Source organism: Dipodomys merriami, unplaced genomic scaffold (assembly GCF_024711535.1).
Source record: "Dipodomys merriami isolate MVZ:Mamm:240054 unplaced genomic scaffold, mDipMer1.0.p SCAF_184, whole genome shotgun sequence".
NCBI classification, from domain to species: Eukaryota; Metazoa; Chordata; class Mammalia; order Rodentia; family Heteromyidae; genus Dipodomys; species Dipodomys merriami.
Genome location: NW_027203204.1, coordinates 114712 through 134189, shown reverse-complemented (window position 1 = coordinate 134189; position 19478 = coordinate 114712). Strand labels below are relative to the sequence as shown.

The 19478-nt window shown below is 46.0% G+C and overlaps 2 protein-coding genes across 6 annotated transcripts in view; one reads left to right on the top strand and one right to left on the bottom strand.

Moving 5' to 3' along the window:
* Positions 1–1590: 1590 nt before the first annotated feature.
* On the top strand, positions 1591–18808 carry LOC138830112 (opalin-like). 2 transcript variants are annotated; one of them, XM_070026511.1, is made up of 6 exons: positions 1591–1880; positions 6512–6547; positions 8549–8584; positions 9656–9772; positions 12353–12409; positions 13409–18808. In XM_070026511.1, the coding sequence occupies exons 1-6, from the start codon at positions 1878–1880 to the stop codon at positions 13586–13588; spliced, it is 429 nt and encodes a 142-aa protein (XP_069882612.1). In that variant the 5' UTR covers positions 1591–1877; the 3' UTR covers positions 13589–18808. The 2 variants fall into 2 exon arrangements, with proteins under 2 accessions (XP_069882612.1, XP_069882613.1); XM_070026512.1 differs by lacking the exon at positions 6512–6547.
* The window catches only part of LOC138830109 (DNA nucleotidylexotransferase-like), a 108668-nt gene continuing 107841 nt past the window's right edge, over positions 18652–19478 (bottom strand). For all 4 annotated transcript variants that reach the window (XM_070026509.1, XM_070026506.1, XM_070026507.1 and 1 more), the window contains one exon: positions 18652–18812. In XM_070026509.1, the coding sequence (XP_069882610.1) occupies positions 18726–18812 (87 nt within the window). In that variant the 3' untranslated portion in view covers positions 18652–18725. The remainder of the gene's footprint in view (positions 18813–19478) is intronic.

The window sequence follows — 19478 nt, the reverse complement described above, 5'->3', positions numbered from 1 at the left end:
CCACTGACCAAAGCACATTATATGGCTATGCTTAACTTCAGATAAGAACAAAGTAAACTGGAAATATTGGGTGCATGACATTACCTAGTGATGTTACAGTAGGGAAGTGATCATGGTCCTTCTGTTTAATAATTTATTTCTTTACTACTTTCATTACTGACATTTTAGATAAGGACACAGAAAACAGAACAAGGCCATTGAGGTCAGAAGCATTTGTGTGCTCTAAAATTCATCAACTCAAGTCCTAGAAACCAATGCAGCAGTATTAGGAAATGGGCCTCTGGATGTGATTAGGTTATGAGAGATTTATGCCCCCATAAAAGAGTCTACAGAGAGCCCTTGCCCTTTCTCCCCTGTGAGGACCCAGCAAAAACATGTCTGTAAGTGAGGCAGGTAGCAGGTCCTCATCAGACACCAAACCTGCTGGAGCCTTGAACTGGGACTCCAGAGCTGTGTTTAGAAGACACCTAGTTACTATTAGATGTCCAGGCAATGATGTTCAACGTAGCAGCCCCGAAAGACCATTGTAGCTGGTAGTCATTGAGAGTGCTCCAAGCTGGCCAAGTTGGGGGGGTCTTGCCAGTCATTGATGTGGCTGGACTTGTACCAATTTAAATGATGGAGAGATATAAATGATAAGAGAACCACTGGTATCTTCAACCACTTGCCCACTAAAGTGTTTCCTTCTACTGTTTCTAAGGAGATGAGCATCAGGCTCAATACAGACGGTCCCCACCTTACAATAGTTGGACTTAATGTCTTAAAAAAAACAACAACACTACAACGGGTGTAAAAGTGACACACATCCAGTAGAAAACATACTTCCAAATGTTGAAGTAGGGTTTGATCATGCTTTCTTATCACTTAAAACCCTTGAAGGGCTTCCCCTTGCTCTAGGGATGAAAAAAAAAATCTCATTGTCTTCTGCTGGGCCTGAATCATCAGGTCTCAGATCCACTCTGTCTTTAAGTTCTGGGTCACTCCTTGGTTTTGTTACAGCTATAGCAACCTCCTTCCGGTTCTGAGAGCATACCACGCCTGCTGCGTCTTTCCTCCCTCAATCCTTCACACATCTGTCCTCTTCAGACTGTCCATGTTCAGCTTCCGTGGCATCTCCTGGCATCATCTAAAGCAGCGACCTCCCTCATAATTTCAGCTGCTCTTCTCATTACAACTCTCTTTGCTCCTCTCTTGATGGTTTTCTTTGAATGACCAGCATTATTAGTTATAATTTGGTTTTGCTGGCAACTTGCTATCTTAAAGAAGCGAGTTCATGATAAATCATAAAATGTACAGCAGTCAGAGCTTTTGGAGATTCTCACTGAATGATGAGGATTTGGGCATCAGGCCACTGACTGACCACAGAGTTGTTCACTGTGGTGGCCTTGCCCCTCCCTGCCCCAGATGCAGTGAGCTCAGCACACACATCCCACAGCCATCCCCTGCAGTGAGCGGGTGGCATGGCCAAGAGCATGGGCATGCCTCTCAGCTGGAGACCGAGTGGCCAGCCTCAGCTTGTATGACCCATTGTTTCTAGAGAGCGGTCAGCTGTGGGAGATTCCAATCTCTCAGGCCAGCTGGGGGCTTCTTTGCTGAGATGACACTGCCAGGAAAGTAAGAAGGCCAGAAAATAAAGACAAAGAGGATAGAGGACCTGAGCCGCATGCAGTGTCCAAGGGACAGAGCCCATCTTTCTCGAGGGATGGGCTGAGGGCCTGGCTACTCCCCTGACCATACATGGCTTGGCCAAGGCTCTCTCAGAGCCACCTCTCGCCCTGCCTCTCCAGCAGTTCCAGTTGGGTATTCCTACAATGGGAGCTACAAGCCAGTAGCCAGCGAGAAAGGAGCCTGGAGAGGTTCTTGGGAGGCTGTTGGAAATGGTGAGTGTTAGCATCTTTTCTCAGCCAAACAGTTTTCTCTGTGAAACTGACTTGTAGACTTTCAAAGCTCAGGTCTCCGAATTCAATGCAGTCAAGGAGATGGGCTTTTAATTACTTTCCTTTGTGCAACATACTTAGTTTTTTAAAATCTCAGGCAATATTTTGCTGATCTCACCTTCATTTTGAGAGTAGAGGTTTCAGCTGTATTCACTTCCCACTTGGAACAATGGTATTCTCTTTCTTATGCACTTTGCTTACTACTATATGCTCAGCAGGCAGATCACAAACTCTCCAGGAATCTGGCTGATTTGTGGTGTGTATTTGTGACTCAATCGAGTGACATTTGTTAAATTGGGAAGGAAAACTGGAGGCATCTGTGTTTTCTTTACTAAAGGATTCTGGAAATAGTTTGGATGTTTGTCAATGGATGAACGCCTAAAGAAACTATATATGTGTGTATATACATACATATGTGCACACTTACATATGCATTACATGTTCCATTGTGTATATATGTTCCATTATGTGTGTATATATGTATATATACACTCCATTGTGTGTATATATATGCACATTGTATATTGTGAATTATATATGTACATGTACATTGTATATCATACATGTATATATTTTATATGTATAATGTATCTCTTACACACATCATATATGTATATGTTACATATTCAATGTGTGTATGTGTGTGTACACACATACACACATACATTGTTCCTAGATGAATTTTAAAAGGAGGCGATCCACCAGGTATGATGGTTCACACCTGTAATCTTAGCTAGTCTGGAGGCAGATTCAAGGGGGTGAAGTTTTTATTTCTACCCTAGGTAAGGTTAGTGAGACCCTGTCTCAAAAACAAAAGGGCTGGAGGCCTAGTTCCAGTGGTGGAATGCTTACCCAGCAAGTGCCAGGCTCTACATTCAATCCCTAGTACCACCAGGCAAAAAGGGCAAGAGATACTGCCCCTCCCACAGCCTGGATGGAACTTATGGACATGCTAGCCAGACATAGAAGGAAAAACGTGGAATCTCACATGTGGAATGTAAAGATGAGGAGGGACTATGCAAAGACATTGAATTTTGGAGTTAGGAAGATCTGGGACCTAACCCTAACCACTGATAAGCTAGCAGCCTTCAGAAACCTATTTGCAGACCCAGAACATAGGGGTAACACTGCTCTCCTCATGGGAAGATTATGAGAAAGAACAGTGTCTGATTCCAGCATACGCTCAATAACTGAATCACTGCCATCTCTCCCCCTTCCCCCACCAACAGCAAACTCACCAGCGACACTCAGCCACCAAGATGGCAAGTGCCTTTGGAGTCGTTCCCTAGGCCATCACCAACAACTCAGACCAGCAGTAACAACTAACAAATATATTGTACCAATTCTGATTCTTTGAGCACTATACTTTATCTTACATAAACTTCCCAAGTGGCTTTGCATGCTAACTCTGTGCTGTCCAGGCTTTGAAGAACAGGATACTATGCAACTTCTCGCATCCCAGAGAGTGTGATAATCTGGAAGGAACTACCATAGACATTATATCCCTTGGGCTTACCCTGGAGGATAGACAGGTCAAGTTAAAAGCAATAGCATCCCATTTTGAAGATTGAAAAACTGAGCCTGGAAAAATAGCTTTGCAAATGGAGACCAGAGAGGTTGAGTGACTTATCTAAGCTATTAAGTGATGGAGGTGTCTGGACTCAAACCCAGCTCAGGTGGCCCTATGCCCAGGGTTGCTTCACCCTACCCAGCTGCATCTCTGAAAGACACTGTGTCATGTTTTTCTCTCCATGAGAGCACTCTACTGTGTTTCTACAACATATGAATGTTTGCACATGCTGAAATTGGCCAAGATCTTTGTCATCCGAATGTTGATAAACAATGCATGCAATAGCCTGCTTGTTGCTTCTGCTTCTTTTCTGTCATCTCCCTGTAAAGGAAGCTTTGTCTGGGGCCTAGTGACATCAGTACCAGCATTCACTGATGACATAAGCGCTGGACAGCTGCATTCAGGGCATCACTCACCAAGTGTCCTTGTGGTGCCTCTCTGATCAGTTAGTGTCAGCACAAAGGACAGTGGTGAGGTCCTTGAGCAACAGGAGCCTGACCTAGGAGGCCCAGATGACCCTTGCTCTAACAGGTGCATGGAGGAAGAGGTATACAAAACCTCTGATTCATACGCAGAAACTGCAGTTGTATGGACACCTTTAAGCCTCCTCAGCCAGTGGTAGGAAGAGGCTATTACCAACACCTGGATATGGTGACAGCTAACCAATTATATGGACCTGGCCATCCTAGGGCATTCTGGAGACATGGTTTCCTCCTTTGCAAAGTAAAAATGCACCCCCCCCTTCCAGTCCTGGTGCTTGAACTCTGGGCCTGAGTGCTGTCCTTGAGCATCATGGCTAGCACTCTACCACTTGAGCCACACCACCACTTCAGGCTTTTTCTTTTTTGCACTGGCTTCAAACCATGATCCTCAGATCTCAGCCTTCCTAGTAGCTAGGATTACAGGCATGAGCCACCAGTGCCTGGCAAGATGCCCCATTTCTAAGTGACAGAGGAGTGGGAGAAGTCACCACTGAAGCATGCCAGGTGGATGGCCATCTTAATTGGAGGACATAATCTCCCGGCAGAGCTAGAGGGAAGTATATGCCGAAAGTGCTTCAGACACCCCCAGTTCACAGGTTTCCTCATTCAATAGTCCATCTCAACTCCAAACCACCAGTCAGTTAGCCAAAAGATGTGTGCCAGCTCTTTTGCACAGATTGAGTCTGCCTGCTCTGGAGCTATTTCTCAGCTTAGATCTGGGTCACAAGGACCAAGCTTATTTGTCTGCTAGAGAAAGAGAGAGACAGACAGAGACAGAGACAGAGACAGAGGGGCTAACTGTTCTCATTTGTCCATGAGATCATTTCTGATGAGTCTTCAGTCTCAATTTCTTCTCCTGTGAAGTTAAGTTTTGAGGTCTAAAATTACCTCTGTGATACTTCAGGCCTGAAATGATATCATCTACAACATGCTTTTTTTTAATGACATATTGGGGTTCAAACTCAAGTGTGTTATGCTTGCTAAACAGGCATTCTATTACAGTCACACCTCTAGTCTTTTTTGGCACTGACTTTTTAAAAATTTGAGATAGGGTCTCTTCCTGCCCAGGCAGGATTACCTGGATTACCACACACCTATCTTAGGCATCTCATCATAGCTGGGATGACAGGCATACGCTATCATGCTTAACTTCTTCCACTGAGATGGAGTCTCATGCACTTTTCTGCCCAGACCTCCTGCATAGCTTGGGATCACAGGCATGACACCACACCCAGCTACTAGGTTAAAAGGGGTTTCTTGAACTTTTCTTTCTCCCCTGCACTGGCCTTGAACCATGATCCTCCTGTTTTTAGCTTCCCAAATAGCAAGCATTACAGGTGTGAGCCCAATGGTGCCTAGCCAATCTTTGATATGTTAAGATTCTTCACAAGATTCCTATTGTTAACATTTAATGTTAACATTTTGCAATTATATTGTTCCTAGAATGAAAAAAAAACTAGTCTTAGGTGGAAGCAGGGAGGTCAAGAGCTGGAGGGCAGGGCAAGTTCTGCATTGTCAGAAGCTTGAGTATCACTGAGGGACTAGACAGGGACCATTAATCAAGATGGCTGAGTCCCAGTTGTTGAGAACCTGGAAAATGGAAACAAAACCACCTCAGCCTGGGAAATTGGGGTCAGAGACTATTGCTGGCCAAGTTAGAGCGGGGTCCATTCACTGGGCCCATCCAGGTGGGAAAGGAGTAGCCTGGACAGATGTCTCAATGAGCTCAAACTGGAGTAAGGATAAGGACAGGAAGGAGAAAGGAGCCACCAAGCTTGGTTAGGGTTTAAACAGGTAAGTAGACACCAGGCAGGGCATTTGCTGCTCTATGAAGCCCACCATCTTTGTTGTTGTTGTTGGCCGTGGGGCTGTCCCTGAGCTCTTTTGCTCAAGGCTAGTGCTCTACCCCTGAGCCACAGTTCCACTTCCAAAGCCCACCATCTTTAAACGCTGATTCCCCCTGTTGAGTGTGAGCCCAGGTGTGGAGGGAAGGAAGGCCGGGGTGGGTTTGCCTTCCCTACCCTTCTGGCCAGTTCAGCTGCGTAGCCCAGACCCCTGTTTTAGACTCAGTAATAATAGCAGCCTGTCTCTCCAAGCGAATTCATCTGGAGAAGTGCCACCCTTGGGGGTGGAGGACTTGCTTTCTGCTTTAAGCTGAAAATACAAAGTATTTCAGAACTGTACAATTTTTCCCCCTAAATGTAGTTCTGGAGAGAATGAAACACCTTTTCGTCTCTTGCTGAAATTTTTGATGAAGTTTCTACTGCCCTTATGCATGAGCATGCTTCAGGCCAGAACTTTCACTGATTGCCCACCTAATGTAGCTGGGGTTGGGGTCTTGGCAGGGGAGGGAGAGTGACTGACCCCTCCTTCTTCTGGGGCCAACACCAGGAGTGGAGATGAAGCCTTCTTGGAAGACCAGCACATCCTTTTGAAATACATTAGGGCCTCCAGGTTGGAGGGAGGAGTCAGGATCTCACCAACCATTCCTGAGAGTTTGAATGCTTCCTTCTCTCTTGCAGAATTTTTCCCTCAACTTCACCCTGCCCGCTAACACGGTGAGTCCAGCAGGCGGTCAAGGTGGAGTTTACAATGGTAGCCCTAGAACTCTATCCCACAAGCCTTGCCTTCAGTGGGGATGAACCCAGCCTGCCAGAGAAACCGGTAAAGAGTCGAGGGGTGGTGAGACAAGACTACAATTATGAAAGTAGTAAATGAACATTTTGAAGAGAAAAACGGGGGGGGAACCCCAAACCGTAAGTTCCCATGAACAGAAATCATTGGTGCCTTCATTCCCTTGCTGTTCAGTTTTTCTTAACATCCATTTTGATTTTTGTTGTCTCTGCATTATTGTTTTCCTTAGTCTACATTAAATTTTATACCTTTAAGTTCTTCCATTTGGTCTTTTTTTTCTTCCTCTTCTTCATTTTGTACCAGTCCTGTGGCTTTAACTCGGGGTCTCGGTGCTGTCTTCCTGGGCTGGCTTTGAACTACAATCCTTAGATCTCAGCCTTCTGAGTAGCTAGGATTACAGACAGGAGCCCCTTGCACTTGGCTGGAATACATTCTTGACAGGGAGTGAACATCTTAAGGCTCCTGGTGACATCATATGGAAAGAGATTTCAGTCCTTGGGACTCAGAGCCTCACTCACAGTTGCTTGCCCAGCTCCTGTTCTCAAATGATACAGAGATAGCACTAACAGCCAAGGTACCACATCAGTTGAGTTGCCTGAGTGAGGCATCGTCTTTGTTCAGTGTCTTTAGTGGATTCTACGTCCAGACTTTTCTGGTAATTTCTATGCATATTGAGTGTACTTCCAGACTAGTGCTCAGGAGGATCGTATTCTAGAAAGGAGTGAAATATTAGGCCCTTCCAACTTACTGCTAAACTTCTGGTGTCACCACTGCCCACTCTGGATATCTGTGTCCTGCTCTCTGGGCATCTGCTCTACTCTCCTGGGGTCCTGTCTTTTGATCCTCTCAATTCACTATATTGCCTTGCTTTAATTTCATTGTCTGCAGACAGGTTTCCTTATCCCTCTCATCACCTGCCGAAACCTTTTCTTTGGCTGGAACTTTCTCCCTGGCTGCGGAGAGGTCATCCAGGCTTTGTTCTGACATGGTTGGATGCATTCTATTAAGGCCATGCAGAGAAGTTGTTGCTTGGGGCATGGAGGGGAGTGGGTAAGAAGAACCTTAGGACATCAGCGGCCATCTTCTGGAGTACTTGCTTGCACAGCTCATTGCTCTGAGAACTTTTCCATCCTTGCTTTGAACCTGGGTGGGGTGCACCGTTCTGTTTTGTCTAAGCTAGTCTGCGTTAGTCGATGTCCTGGTTATCTTCTCTCGGGGCAGTCAGTTGGTATTTCTACCACATTCCCTTCCCTGTGGCAGTCTGGGTCATGCTGAACTCTAGGGAAACTAGGCTGGGTGCTGCGTCTGGCATAGGAGATAGGAACGTGGATCCTAGGGCCAGACTTTTGTAGTCTGCCATGTGGGGTTGCATGATCTCACACCAGTTCCCCCATTTCTCTGTGCCCTTCTCCTCTGAGCGGTCAAATGGGCATTGTTATCGTCACCAGCTGCTGAGAAGCACATGGGAGTCAATATAGGAAAAAGGCTAACATGCCTTGCACACAGTGAGTGGTCCATAATTGCTCGCTGATGCAATTAGTAGATACTGGTGAGAGCAGCAGAAGGCTTCTGGGGAGAGATGGGAGGGAGGCACAGGCGAAGAAAGACACCAATAGCAGCCGAGCAGCGGCTTCATGCACACAGGTTCCCCTTCCTACCTCTGGTCCTTGGAAAGGTCAGATGAGGCTGGGATCTGAGGATCTCGGTCCAAAGCCAGCCTGGACAGGAAAGTCCATGAGACTCTTATCTCCAATAAACCAGTAGAAAACTAGAAGTGGCACTTTGGCTCCAGCGGTAGAGCGCTAGCTTTGAGCTGAAGAGCCCAGGGACAGCGCCCAGACCCAGAGTTCAAGCCCCACGACCAACCAAAAAAAACCCAAAAAACAAAAACGAGTCATGTTCTTTTGTCTTTTTTGTTTTTGTAGACGTCCCCCCCAGTTGTCACAAGTGGAAAAGAAGTGGTAAGTGGATGAACATTTACATAAGCTTTTTACATCTTTATGAAGTAAATAGTAACCAATTCTAGGGAATGATTCAATATTTTAAAATCTAGCTCAACCCCAGACATGAGGATTATATAATGATGATTAAAGTTCGGAATGTTATGGCTACAAAAGTCTTAGCCAGGGACTGGGAAGGTGGCTCAGTGGTAGAGCACTTGCCTTGCATGCATGAGGCCCTGGGTTCCATTCCTCAGCACCACATAAGCAAAAAGAAAAAAGCCGGAAGTGGCGCTGTGGCTCAAGTGGTAGAGCGCTAGCCTTGAGCTGAAGAGCTGAGGGACAGCGCCCAGGCCCAGAGTTCAGGCCCCACAATTGGACCCCCCCCCAAAAAAAAAAGTCTTAGCCATTGAAGAATTCAGCTTAAGTTGTATTTAATCATTAAATAAAGTCTATACTAATACTTTGTAATTATATATATATATATATAATGTTCCCAAGTCTCGCTTTGGTTGGCTGTTAGATGAGGGTAGCAATGCTCAACCAATCTTGTGCATTTGTCTGGAAGATAAGAGTCTGATTTATGGCACCATCACCAAGCCCTGAACTTGGCTTGACAATTATTCATACAACTATCTCAGCTTGAAAGTGAGGAAGGCCATGGATTTCATGGTGTTGAGCAGAGACAAGCCATCTGTTTTACAGACAGCAGTAGAGCTCACGGTAGTGGTCCATACAGCGAGGAGGAGGCAGATGGACGCGCAGGATCGGGTCCGGCAGTGTGGCGCTCCTGGATACGAGTGTCAGCATCGCCATGCTCACTCACCATGTGGAAAGCCATCAATCTGAAATTGTGCTTCTATTATACTTTGATAAAATCATAACCCTCCCCCCCAAAAAAAGTGAAGACGAATGCAGCTTTCCATAAGACTTGCATATTGACTGGGAAAAGCAAGTTATTTGTCATATATGTTACAAAGATGTTTTTTCACCGTATTTCATTCCTCTTTGGATTGTGTGTGTGACCCTGGGGTCTAGGTTTTGTGTTTTGTGCTTAGGCACTGAATTCAGTGTGTTCTCTCTGTGTGCCAGGGCTGTGGGCCCTCTCTTGGAGTGGCAGCAGGCATCCCGTCCCTGGTGGCCACTGCCCTGCTGGTGGCCTTGCTGTTTACCGTGATCCACCGGCGACGACACAGGGAGCAGGCTGAGGTGAGAACCGAGTTGTGTGTGGCTGAGTGGGAGGAATGAGTATTTCAGTGCACTCGTTTGGGGGAGAATTATCTTGAAGTAGTTATATGAAGGGGTTTCAATTCAACGTACCAGTTTGTGAGTGCAGTGCATCTTGATCAATATCATCCCTGGAAAAAGAAGTTTTGGTTTTTTTGTTTGTTTTTTTGGGGTCCAGTCATGGGGCCTGATCTAGGCCTGGGCGCTGTCCCTCAGCTCTTCAGCTCAAGGCTAGCACTCTACCACTTGAGCCACAGTGCCACTTCCGGCTTTTTTTCTTTTTGCTTATGTGGTGCTGAGGAATCGAACCCAGGGCCTCAGGCATGCAAGGCAAGTGCTCTACCACTGAGCCACCTTCCCAGCCCTGGAAAAAAGTTTTTGTAGCGTGATTTCCATCTTAGATTTGACATTGTGCTCTAGTTAGAGCTGTATAACTTTCAGGCCACCCAGGGAAATCTCTAGCAACAATGATGGCATTTGGAGTGGCAAAAAGTGGCAGTGGTGCCCAGCATGGTAACACACCTGTATAATTCCATCGTTCAGGAGGCTGAGGCAGGAGGATCAGGAGTTTGAGGCCAGCCTGTATGACATAGTGAAACCCTATCATGTCTTCCCAAAACAGCGAAATGTTATAGTGGCCTGAGATGTTTAGAAGGGCACAGACTTCACAAAGTAGGGCTAGAGATAATGTTAAGAAAGACTGAAGGCAAAGAGGTCCTGAATACCCATAGGAGGGCCATGCTCAGACCTCGGGGACCATGCTCAGAAGTGAAAGCCACCCAGAGGTGTATTCAGCAAAGTCCTAGATAGACTGGGTTCCATTGCCTGTCTTTATTTACAAATGTTCTCTGTTTTCATGCTGATAAGCATCAGCAGGGAGATAGAAAACCTAGGTATTCATTCTGACTCTGCCACTTTATGTTTTGTATGTCTTGGAGAAGTGATGTAACATTTTCTATGCCATGGATCTCTCAATAGGTCTCATAAAAACTACCCTCGCCAATGACGTGAGAGGCCATAGGTTCTACCTTCAACACTGACAAAGAAAAAGCAATTGAACAAATGAAACAATCTTCCGTGTTTTAAAAGACAGGCAAAACTGTGAGGATGACAGGAGATCCTGGCTGATGATCATCCTTACATCATATGTAAAGATGTGTTGTATGCTGTACACTTCGAGCCCATTAGAAAGTGATTGTGGGTGATGGCGTATATTTAATAGTTTCTCAACCATTGGTGCAGTTTAAAATCATCCCCGAGACTAAAAATTTACCATCACCAAAAACAATTAAATTAGAATTTCTGGGTGACAGAGCTGTAGTACCAATCACATATATACACACATATATTAATTATATATTATATATCTTATATATGTATGAGTAGTGTATATTATATATAATATATATTTATATATATAGTTTGTGCTTCTGAGGGTTAAACCCAGGGTCTTATGCATACTAGGCAAGTGCTCTCTCATTAAACTTCTCTCTAGCCCAGTAAATAAGCATTTTTATTATGGATATAGTGGTTTCCTCTTCTCCACAAAGGACACATTCTAGGATCCCTCAGGGGAAGTCTGATACTATGGAAGCATCAAACCCCATAGATGCTGGTTTCCACTATGCACACATACCTACAGTAACTTATAACTTAACCATAGGAAGAGTTGACAAGAGCAACTAACAGTAAAATAAAACAATTCTAACAACAAACGATAGCTTTGTGAATGTGGTTTCTGCCCTACCTCTGGCATACTACAAGGTAGATACATATACAGGGGGATACACTGGGCAAAGGGATGATCACATTTCAGGTGGGATGAAGCAGAATTTCATCACATTGCTCAACACTGCTTCTGGGATTTCCCATGACCATTTCATGTTCTAGTTATCCACAAGAAACTGAAACCATGGAAAGCCAAACCATTGTGAAGGTTGCTGTAACTTAAACATATATAATACAGCTGGTTGCCAGTGGCTCACACCTGTAATCTTAGCTACTCAGGAGGCTGAGATCTGAGGACCATGGTTCAAAGCTAGCCTGGGCAGGAATCTCCGCAAGACTCTCATCTCTAATAAACCACTAGAAATCCAGAAGTGGTGCTATGGCTCAAGCGGTAGAGTACTTACCTTGAGCTGAAGAGTGCAGGGACAGTGCCCAAGCCCAAAGTTCAAACCCCACGACTGACAAAAAAAAAACCAAAACATAAAAAATATACAATAGAAAGAGTCAGAATAGAAATAGAGAGACGCATACAATAGAAAGAATCTTATGGCAGACTTGATTGTCAAAGCATGGCCAATCTCATTTTATCTCTACTCTCATCACTTTCCCACAGAGTCCACCTGGTTTGTGTTTTTTAAAGTTGTGTGTGTGTGTGTGTGTGTGTGTGTGTGTGTGTGTGTGTGTGTGTGTGTGTGTGTGTGTGTGTGTGTGTGTGGTTTTAAAGGTCTGGGGATTCTAGCATGCATTTAGGTTTAAAATCTACTGGTTTTAGTCATGATTATGATCACAAGCCTTTCACGTTTCATTTGTTTGTTTGTTTTTGTACTACTTTAGGACAGTGACAGACCATGTGAAATTTCCGAAATCAGTGACAATCCTAAGATATCGGAGGTGAGAACCTTTTATTCTAGTCTCTACAGTTGATTCACACAGTAACCAAACCAAGGCTTTCAGAGCCTTCCATGTACAAAAAGTATAAGGTCACATGTAGAAATAAGTGGAACAAGTGAAGTTTAAAGTGCAAAGTTCAAGCTCCTCAGCGTGTGTTGATTGGGCAGATAGGAATCTAGGGTTAATTTAATGCTAGAAAATCACTATACCATCATTTCTTTTACTGACAAAAAGAAAACTTGTGTGACTATTCAACCAGCTAAGAGAAGTTTGAAGCAATCATGGGAGAGTTCTTCCCATATTGCTTGCTTGACAATATGGGAAGTCACATGTGAGTTGGACTTTTTGCAAACTAGAGTAGGAACTTGACGTATTAAAAAAAAATCAAACATTATATCTAAGGGTAAAGTTGAAAACAATCTTAAAAAAGAACACAGAAATAAAGACATTCATTGTTCCTATTCAACATTGTACTTGATCAATACATGAGGAGGAGAAAAGTAAACTGAAGGCTTTGACGTGTGGCTCTGTGGGTAGAGCTCTAGCTGATGAATGAAAGCGGCAGATACTGAGTTCAGACCAGTCCTGATCCCAGATGGGGGGGGGGGAGGGAGGGAGGGAGGGAAGAAGGAAGGAAGGAAGGAAGGAGGGAAGGAAGGAAGGAAGGAAGGAAGGAAGGAAGGAAGGAAGGAAAGGAGGGAGGAAGGAGGGAGGGAGGGAGGGAGGGAGGAAGGAAGGAAGGAAGGAAAGGAGGGAGGAAGGAAGGAAGGAAGGAAGGAAGGAAACTGAGTGGCCTGCCCCCCCCCCGGGCACTCACGGGGCAATCGTGGCCCTCCTCACTGTTTTCCACCCCGCAAGGCGCCTCGCCCTTCCTCATCTCTTGCCCTTCCTAATTCTGGTCACGGCCTTTCCCACGCTCCCTCGGATTGTCCTTCCGATCGATCGATCGCTGGGGACACGGCCCGGGCGTCTGAACTCCCTCTTGGCTGTGCCCTGCAGAATCCCCGGAGGGCAGCCCCGCCCGAGAGCCACGCCGCGGGGACGCACGAAGCCCACGTCTACGTGAAGACCGTGTCGGGACGCGAGGAGCCCCTGCCGCCCGACAGCTACCGCCCCCCGGAAGCCCTGCAGCGGAGGCGGGGGTTGTGGTGGCTGGTGCCCGGGCTGAGCCTGGAGTGAGAGGGCCGGGGCCGGGCGCGGAGTGGGGCCGGGCGCGGAGCGGGGCCGGGCCGCCCCCCCGGGGCTCGGCTCTGGGAGGCGGAGCGCCACGTGGCTGCAGCACCGACGGGAGTTTCCTGCGCCGCTCTGGAGCCGGGCGTGGTGCGGCGGCGCCCGGCGGGGGTCGGGGCGGGCGAGCTCCTGTGCTGCGGGTGGAGCCCCGGCCCGCCCCGCCTCTCAGCCCGCTGGGAATGTGACGTGCCCTGGGGATGCGCTTGTGTCTCAGCGGCTTGCCTTCCCCACTGCCCCCCCCCCCCCATAAACCCAAAACTGCGCGCGGGGCCTGCCTTCTGCGGGACCAGGCGCCCGGCGGTGTCCCGGGCTGTCAGACAGTCAGACCCCCTTGCCTCTCCGGGTCCCCAGCCTGGGCCCAGGGGTGTCTCAGGGAGCATCCACCGCGAGCCACCATGATATCCTGGAAAACGTGGAGTCCTCGCACGGGAACCCCACTCCACAGCCCGCCCCCTCCGTCCCAGACGCTGTGGCGTGGTCCCACGGATCACCGGTCCCTGGGTCCAGCCATCTAGGCGAGCACGTCTGTCTGTCTGTCTTAAAGCGGCTTTGCCCTGGCATGTTGGTGCCTTTGCTTCTCCCACAGGCTGGGCAGGGCCCCGGGTGTGCTGAACTCGCTTTGGCTGTCCAAAGTGGCATGGGTATGACGTGGGTCATCGGCGACCTCAATGCTTTACTTATAAAATGGAGGTTTTCATCCTCCAACCCCACTCAGCGGTTTGTGAAATTGGAGGGAAATACGCATGTCAGCTGGGCCAGCGTGGTGTATGCCTGTAATCATTCCAGCACTCGGGAGTCAGAGGGAGGAAGATCACAAGTTCAATGCCAGCCTAGGCTATGGAGGGAGTTTCAGGCCAGGTTGTGCTCCATAGGAAAGCCCTGTCTCAAATAAATAAAATAAAATGCAAGGCACGGATGGCTCACACCTGTAATCTTAGCTATTCAGAAGGCTGAGTTCTGAGGTTATGGCTTGAAGCCAAACCACAGACAAACACAAGAGACTCTTATTTCCAATTAACCACCAAAAAGTCAGAAGTGGAGCTGTGGCTGAAGTAGTAGAGCGTTAGCCTTGAGCAAAAGAACCCAGGGAGAGTCCCCAGACCTGTGTCCCAGTACTGATAGAAAAAAAAAATGAAAGAATAAAATATTCAAGAAAAAATTACAGCCTTGTAGCCTTTCAAGTAAGGCATGACATGTTTTGGATCCTATATTTTAATCTTCTTACAATCTATGACTTAGAATTTTTTATTTAAACTTGTTTCTACTAAACTAGAAAGTTATGTACAAAAACTTATATGTACAAAAACTTATTTTGGAATAAAGGGAGAAATGAAATGGCCTTCTGATAAATATATAACATGTCCATGGCTCTCTCTGCAGAATATTAAAGGACATACAACATATTCACCCTGGGCTTAAATCCAAGATTTTTTTTAAATTATGTTTTATTGCTATTGTTGGGGTGATAAGCAGAAGGGTTACAGTCACATGAGTCAGGTACTGAGTACAATTCTTTTTGAACCCTGTCTCCCCTTTTCTCCCTTCCTCCCTCCCAGTTTTTCCCTCCCGTCCCCACCCACTTAAATCCAAGATTATCCCAGAACTATTCCTAGTACAAACACTTCCAGTGCTTCCTGGAGGGCAGCCCCATGCACCAGGAAAACCAGAAGTCAGAACCCTGCCTTAACAGCCCAGGGCTCAGGGGACAGGAAGGGTGATATCAAATAGGTCACCTGCTGTGTATAGCTCCTCCTTCACTGTTGGTTAGATTGATTTGTCTCTAAGTTTACCTCCATGCAGGTCAAATTTTCTAACCTTGTGTTTCCACAAACCTTGAAAATTGAAGCCCCCTTCCTGCCACTTCTGTCTTTCCCCTGCCCCTGCCCACATATTAGCACAGCCTCTGTATTCTGGGCTCCTCCTAACTTCTCAAGTGGATATGTCCTTTCTCCTCTAGTTCAGTGAATAACAATATATAATTTTCTTTGTGGCATCTAGCCCTGTAACATTTAACCATGAGGTACACAGCAAAACCTTGTCTCAATTCCTCCTTCTACAAATAAACCCTCTGGCTCTAACTTCTTAACTTGCTGTGTGGCACTGGGTGAGATCTTGCAATCTATGCAGATCTTGGCTTGTCATCTGTGGAATAAAGCCCTGCTCTGCTCTGCTCTGCATCCTCCATCTACCGGGATTCTTGTGCTTGCTTCCAAACACAACCACAAGAGGGCACTCTGCATGCACAGGAGGAGGACTGGTGAAGACTGGGTTCTGTTAACACATTAAGTGAAAAAAGTACAGGTGCAGCTCCAGCAGAAGGCATTTGTGGAACTCCTAGTGTGACATTTTAGGATGATCTTCCAGATGAGAGCAGTGTTGGATTTGTCAAGGCTCGCTGGTGGCGGGGAGGGGGGTGCTGTGGTATTCCCCACATGGTGTGTGCCATCTTCCTTCTGTTGAAACCTCTTTGTATCTGGGATGACAGGTATGTGCCAAATTTGATTGAGATAGGGGGAGTGTCTCTTGACCACTCCTTAAATCATGTGTTAATCTCTGGCTCTTGTGAGTAGCCAGGATTACAAGTGTGAGCCACTGTGCCCATTTTTTTGTGTGTGTTTTCTTTTATATGTCTGTGCTTGGGAAAAATGGTTGTTGTCAATAAGTAGATGTTGATTATATCATGAAATATTCATCTCTACACTGTCTACATGATACTGAATGTTATACTTGGGAAACACTGGGCAGTAGAAAGGCACTGTACATACACACCTATATACGCAGCATGTTCCACACTCACATTCGTGCACACATGCACCACCCAACGTGCATGTATGTATGCACCCCAACTGTGTCTAGGTTCACAATACACCCCTGATCCAAGAGCAGCCTGTCTATTGGCTGGACAGCAATCAGTGACCGCCTAGCCTATGGCAAACTGGTGAACCAGCCTTATCCCTTCTGTCTAAAAAAATAGACCTAGGTGGTTCAGGAAATGTGTACTAAGCTGGGGACAGTCTGTGGGGCTCCTGATGGTCCCCCAGGGCAGTGGCTTCCAGCTATCTCATTCAAAGTGGGGTTTACAGTGTGTCCAGCTGTGCTGTCAGTCATGGGATTGTAGTTGTGTGTGTGTGTGTGTGTGTGTGTGTGTGTGTGTGTGTGTGTGTGTGTGTGTGTGTGTTGGTACTGGGACTTGAACTCAGGGCCTTACAATCTAGCTTGCCTTTTTTCTGCTCAATGCTGGTGCTAATTTGAGCCATAGTGCCACCACCATCTGGTTAATTGGAAAAAGATTCTTCTGGACTTTCCTGTTCCAGCTGGCTTTAAAACCACATCTTCAGATCTCAGCGTTTTGAGTAGCTGGGATTAGAAGCATGAGCCACTGGTGCCTGGCTGGATTCCTGGTAATCTTTGGTCCTGGCCATATTGAAGCCTGACGGGAGTGTTGCTTAGATTCCAACCTCCTTCTGTACATAGTGGTTCACCTTGTCCAGGGTGCTGCTCAGGGCCTGCAGAGCAGATGCTCGTGAGATCTAGGCGCAGAGAGGACTGACCATTCTCACTTCCTGCAAAGCCCACTGAGAATGCCCTGCCAGCCCTAGCGCAATCTGTTGAGTAATCCTGGAAAGCAGGGTCTGGATAAGGTTGGATAAACACAATGGGAAGAAAGCAGATGGAGAACATGGGAAAGCCCAAGCCACGAAGCCCGGGTTGCTCAGTTCTCAATGTCCGCCATCCTCCATGGAGGCTGGGGACCTTTCCCCATCTGCTAGGCCACTATGCCCCCTTTCCTTCCCTCCACGTGGCTTCTGCGAAGTTGTGCTCTGGCCTTTTCACCCCTGCATGTGGCTGCAGTCATCAGTTTCTCCCCAACTCTCGTCAGCAGGGTCATGCAAGCAGCTGATCTTGTGTTTTTTTTTGTTTTTTTTTTAATCAAAGGCATAGAGTGAGTTTGTGGCCTATGGGAGCAAACAAGAGGTCAAAATGAGATTTTTGTCTTTGTATGTGTTGGGACTGGGGCTTGAACTCAGGGCCTTGTTCTCTTGTTTGGTGTTTCTGTTCAAGCCTTTTTTTGCCTCTTTTTGTTGGTGCTCAGAGTCCAAGATGGCCTTGAACTGCGATCCTCAGATCTCAGCCTCCTATACAGGCACAAGTCACCAGCACTTGGCCAGAATTAGTTAGAAGGAAATTCCAGTAGCTTCTCCCTTCCCTTAAGTGCCCTCAGATGAAGAAACGAAGGGAGGCTGTCTTCCTGGGACAGATTCCCGGGTGGTGGTTTAGGAAATAACTCTCACATCCAATAGAAAGCCATGGGATGCATCCTGGGTGTGGCCCTCTGTTCACGGTACCTAGGGACCCAGCACCATGTGGTTGGAGAGAAGCTGGCTTTGAACAAAAGCTGAGGCAAGCCAGCCACGAATCAATACCACCTCCTCCCTACAATGCTCTAGAAGGGTCCAGCGTCCCTTTTGGAATTTCTGCATGCCCAAATGAAAGTTTTAGGCCCCCTCAAGATAAATCAGAGCTCTTTATTCTCTAACAGTTCCATTTGTGTTTAAAAATACTTATAATAATTGGGTGAAGAAAACTAAACACCACCACTTTGTTTTAGCCTGTTTTTATTGATGAGAGGGGCAGAGTAAGCTTTGATGTGCTCCAAGGCTCTCCAATGACATCACAGCATCTGGAAATGTTTGCAAGCTCTAGGCAGCAGTACAAGTGTCCTGTTAGAGCATAATTCCCTACCACCTCCTGTCTCCATGTCATGTCTTTCTAGTAGCAATCTGCATTGCCACAAGACCTACAGATTTCTAAATGTGCTTAAAGCATCTTTTTTTTTAATTAAGTTTTTATTGTAAACATACTGTACAGAAAAGGGGTTACAGTTGCATGAGCAAGGTAATGAGTACATTTCTTACCCAGCATTGTTGCCTCCTCCTTTGTTTTTCCCCTACCATCCCTTCCCTCCCACCTCCTCAGCTACACCCGCCACCCCCCCCCCCCGCAAAGCATCTTTTACTACTATGAAGCACAACTTTTTTTTTAACTGAAAAAAAAAAACTCATGAGGAGAAATGTCAACATGTTCCTTAGGCATTTCTTTCCCATGGTTCAATGTAATCCAATCCCAGGTGTGCAAAAATTTCTTCTTCGCTCTCAGCTTTGAGAAATATCCTCTGAAAGTATAATGAGAAATAAAGCATCATGAGAATTATGTATGTCCAGACATTTTTCTTAGTGTGGACTCAAAGTGTTACTTGTAAAACTGTCTCTCTAGCATGAACTTATTGCCAAAACATGATGTCCTGCTCTGAAGCATAAGTCATGATAACTAACTCCTTCCCATTCAGAAATATGGATAATAATAATAATAATAATAATAATAATAATAATAATAATAATAATAATAAAATTGAGGTAAAATCATGTCAGCTTTCCACACTCAGCAAAAGGCACTTGGAGTCTATGGTTAAAATCAAAACCCCCAAAGAGGTCTTCTTATTAAATTATTTGGAAAGTTCCAGGCAATTTTCAAATGAAGGCAGAATTATATACTGCTAGTAATTATGAGATGACTACATGTACTGTGGTATCCCCAGATTTCTACCCCCCCAATTCCAGTACACTCCCGTTCTTCTAGGATTTAAGGCTAAGCACATCTTCTCTCCATTCCTTCTTTTTTTCTCCTTCCTTCCTTCCTTCCTTCTTTCCTTCTTTCTTTCTTCCTTCCTTCCTTCCTTCCTTCCTTGTTTGTTTGTTTGTTTCTTTCTTTCTTTCTTTCTTTCTTTCTTTCTTTCTTTCTTTCTTTCTTTTTTTTGTCGGTGGTGGGGCTTGAACTCTGG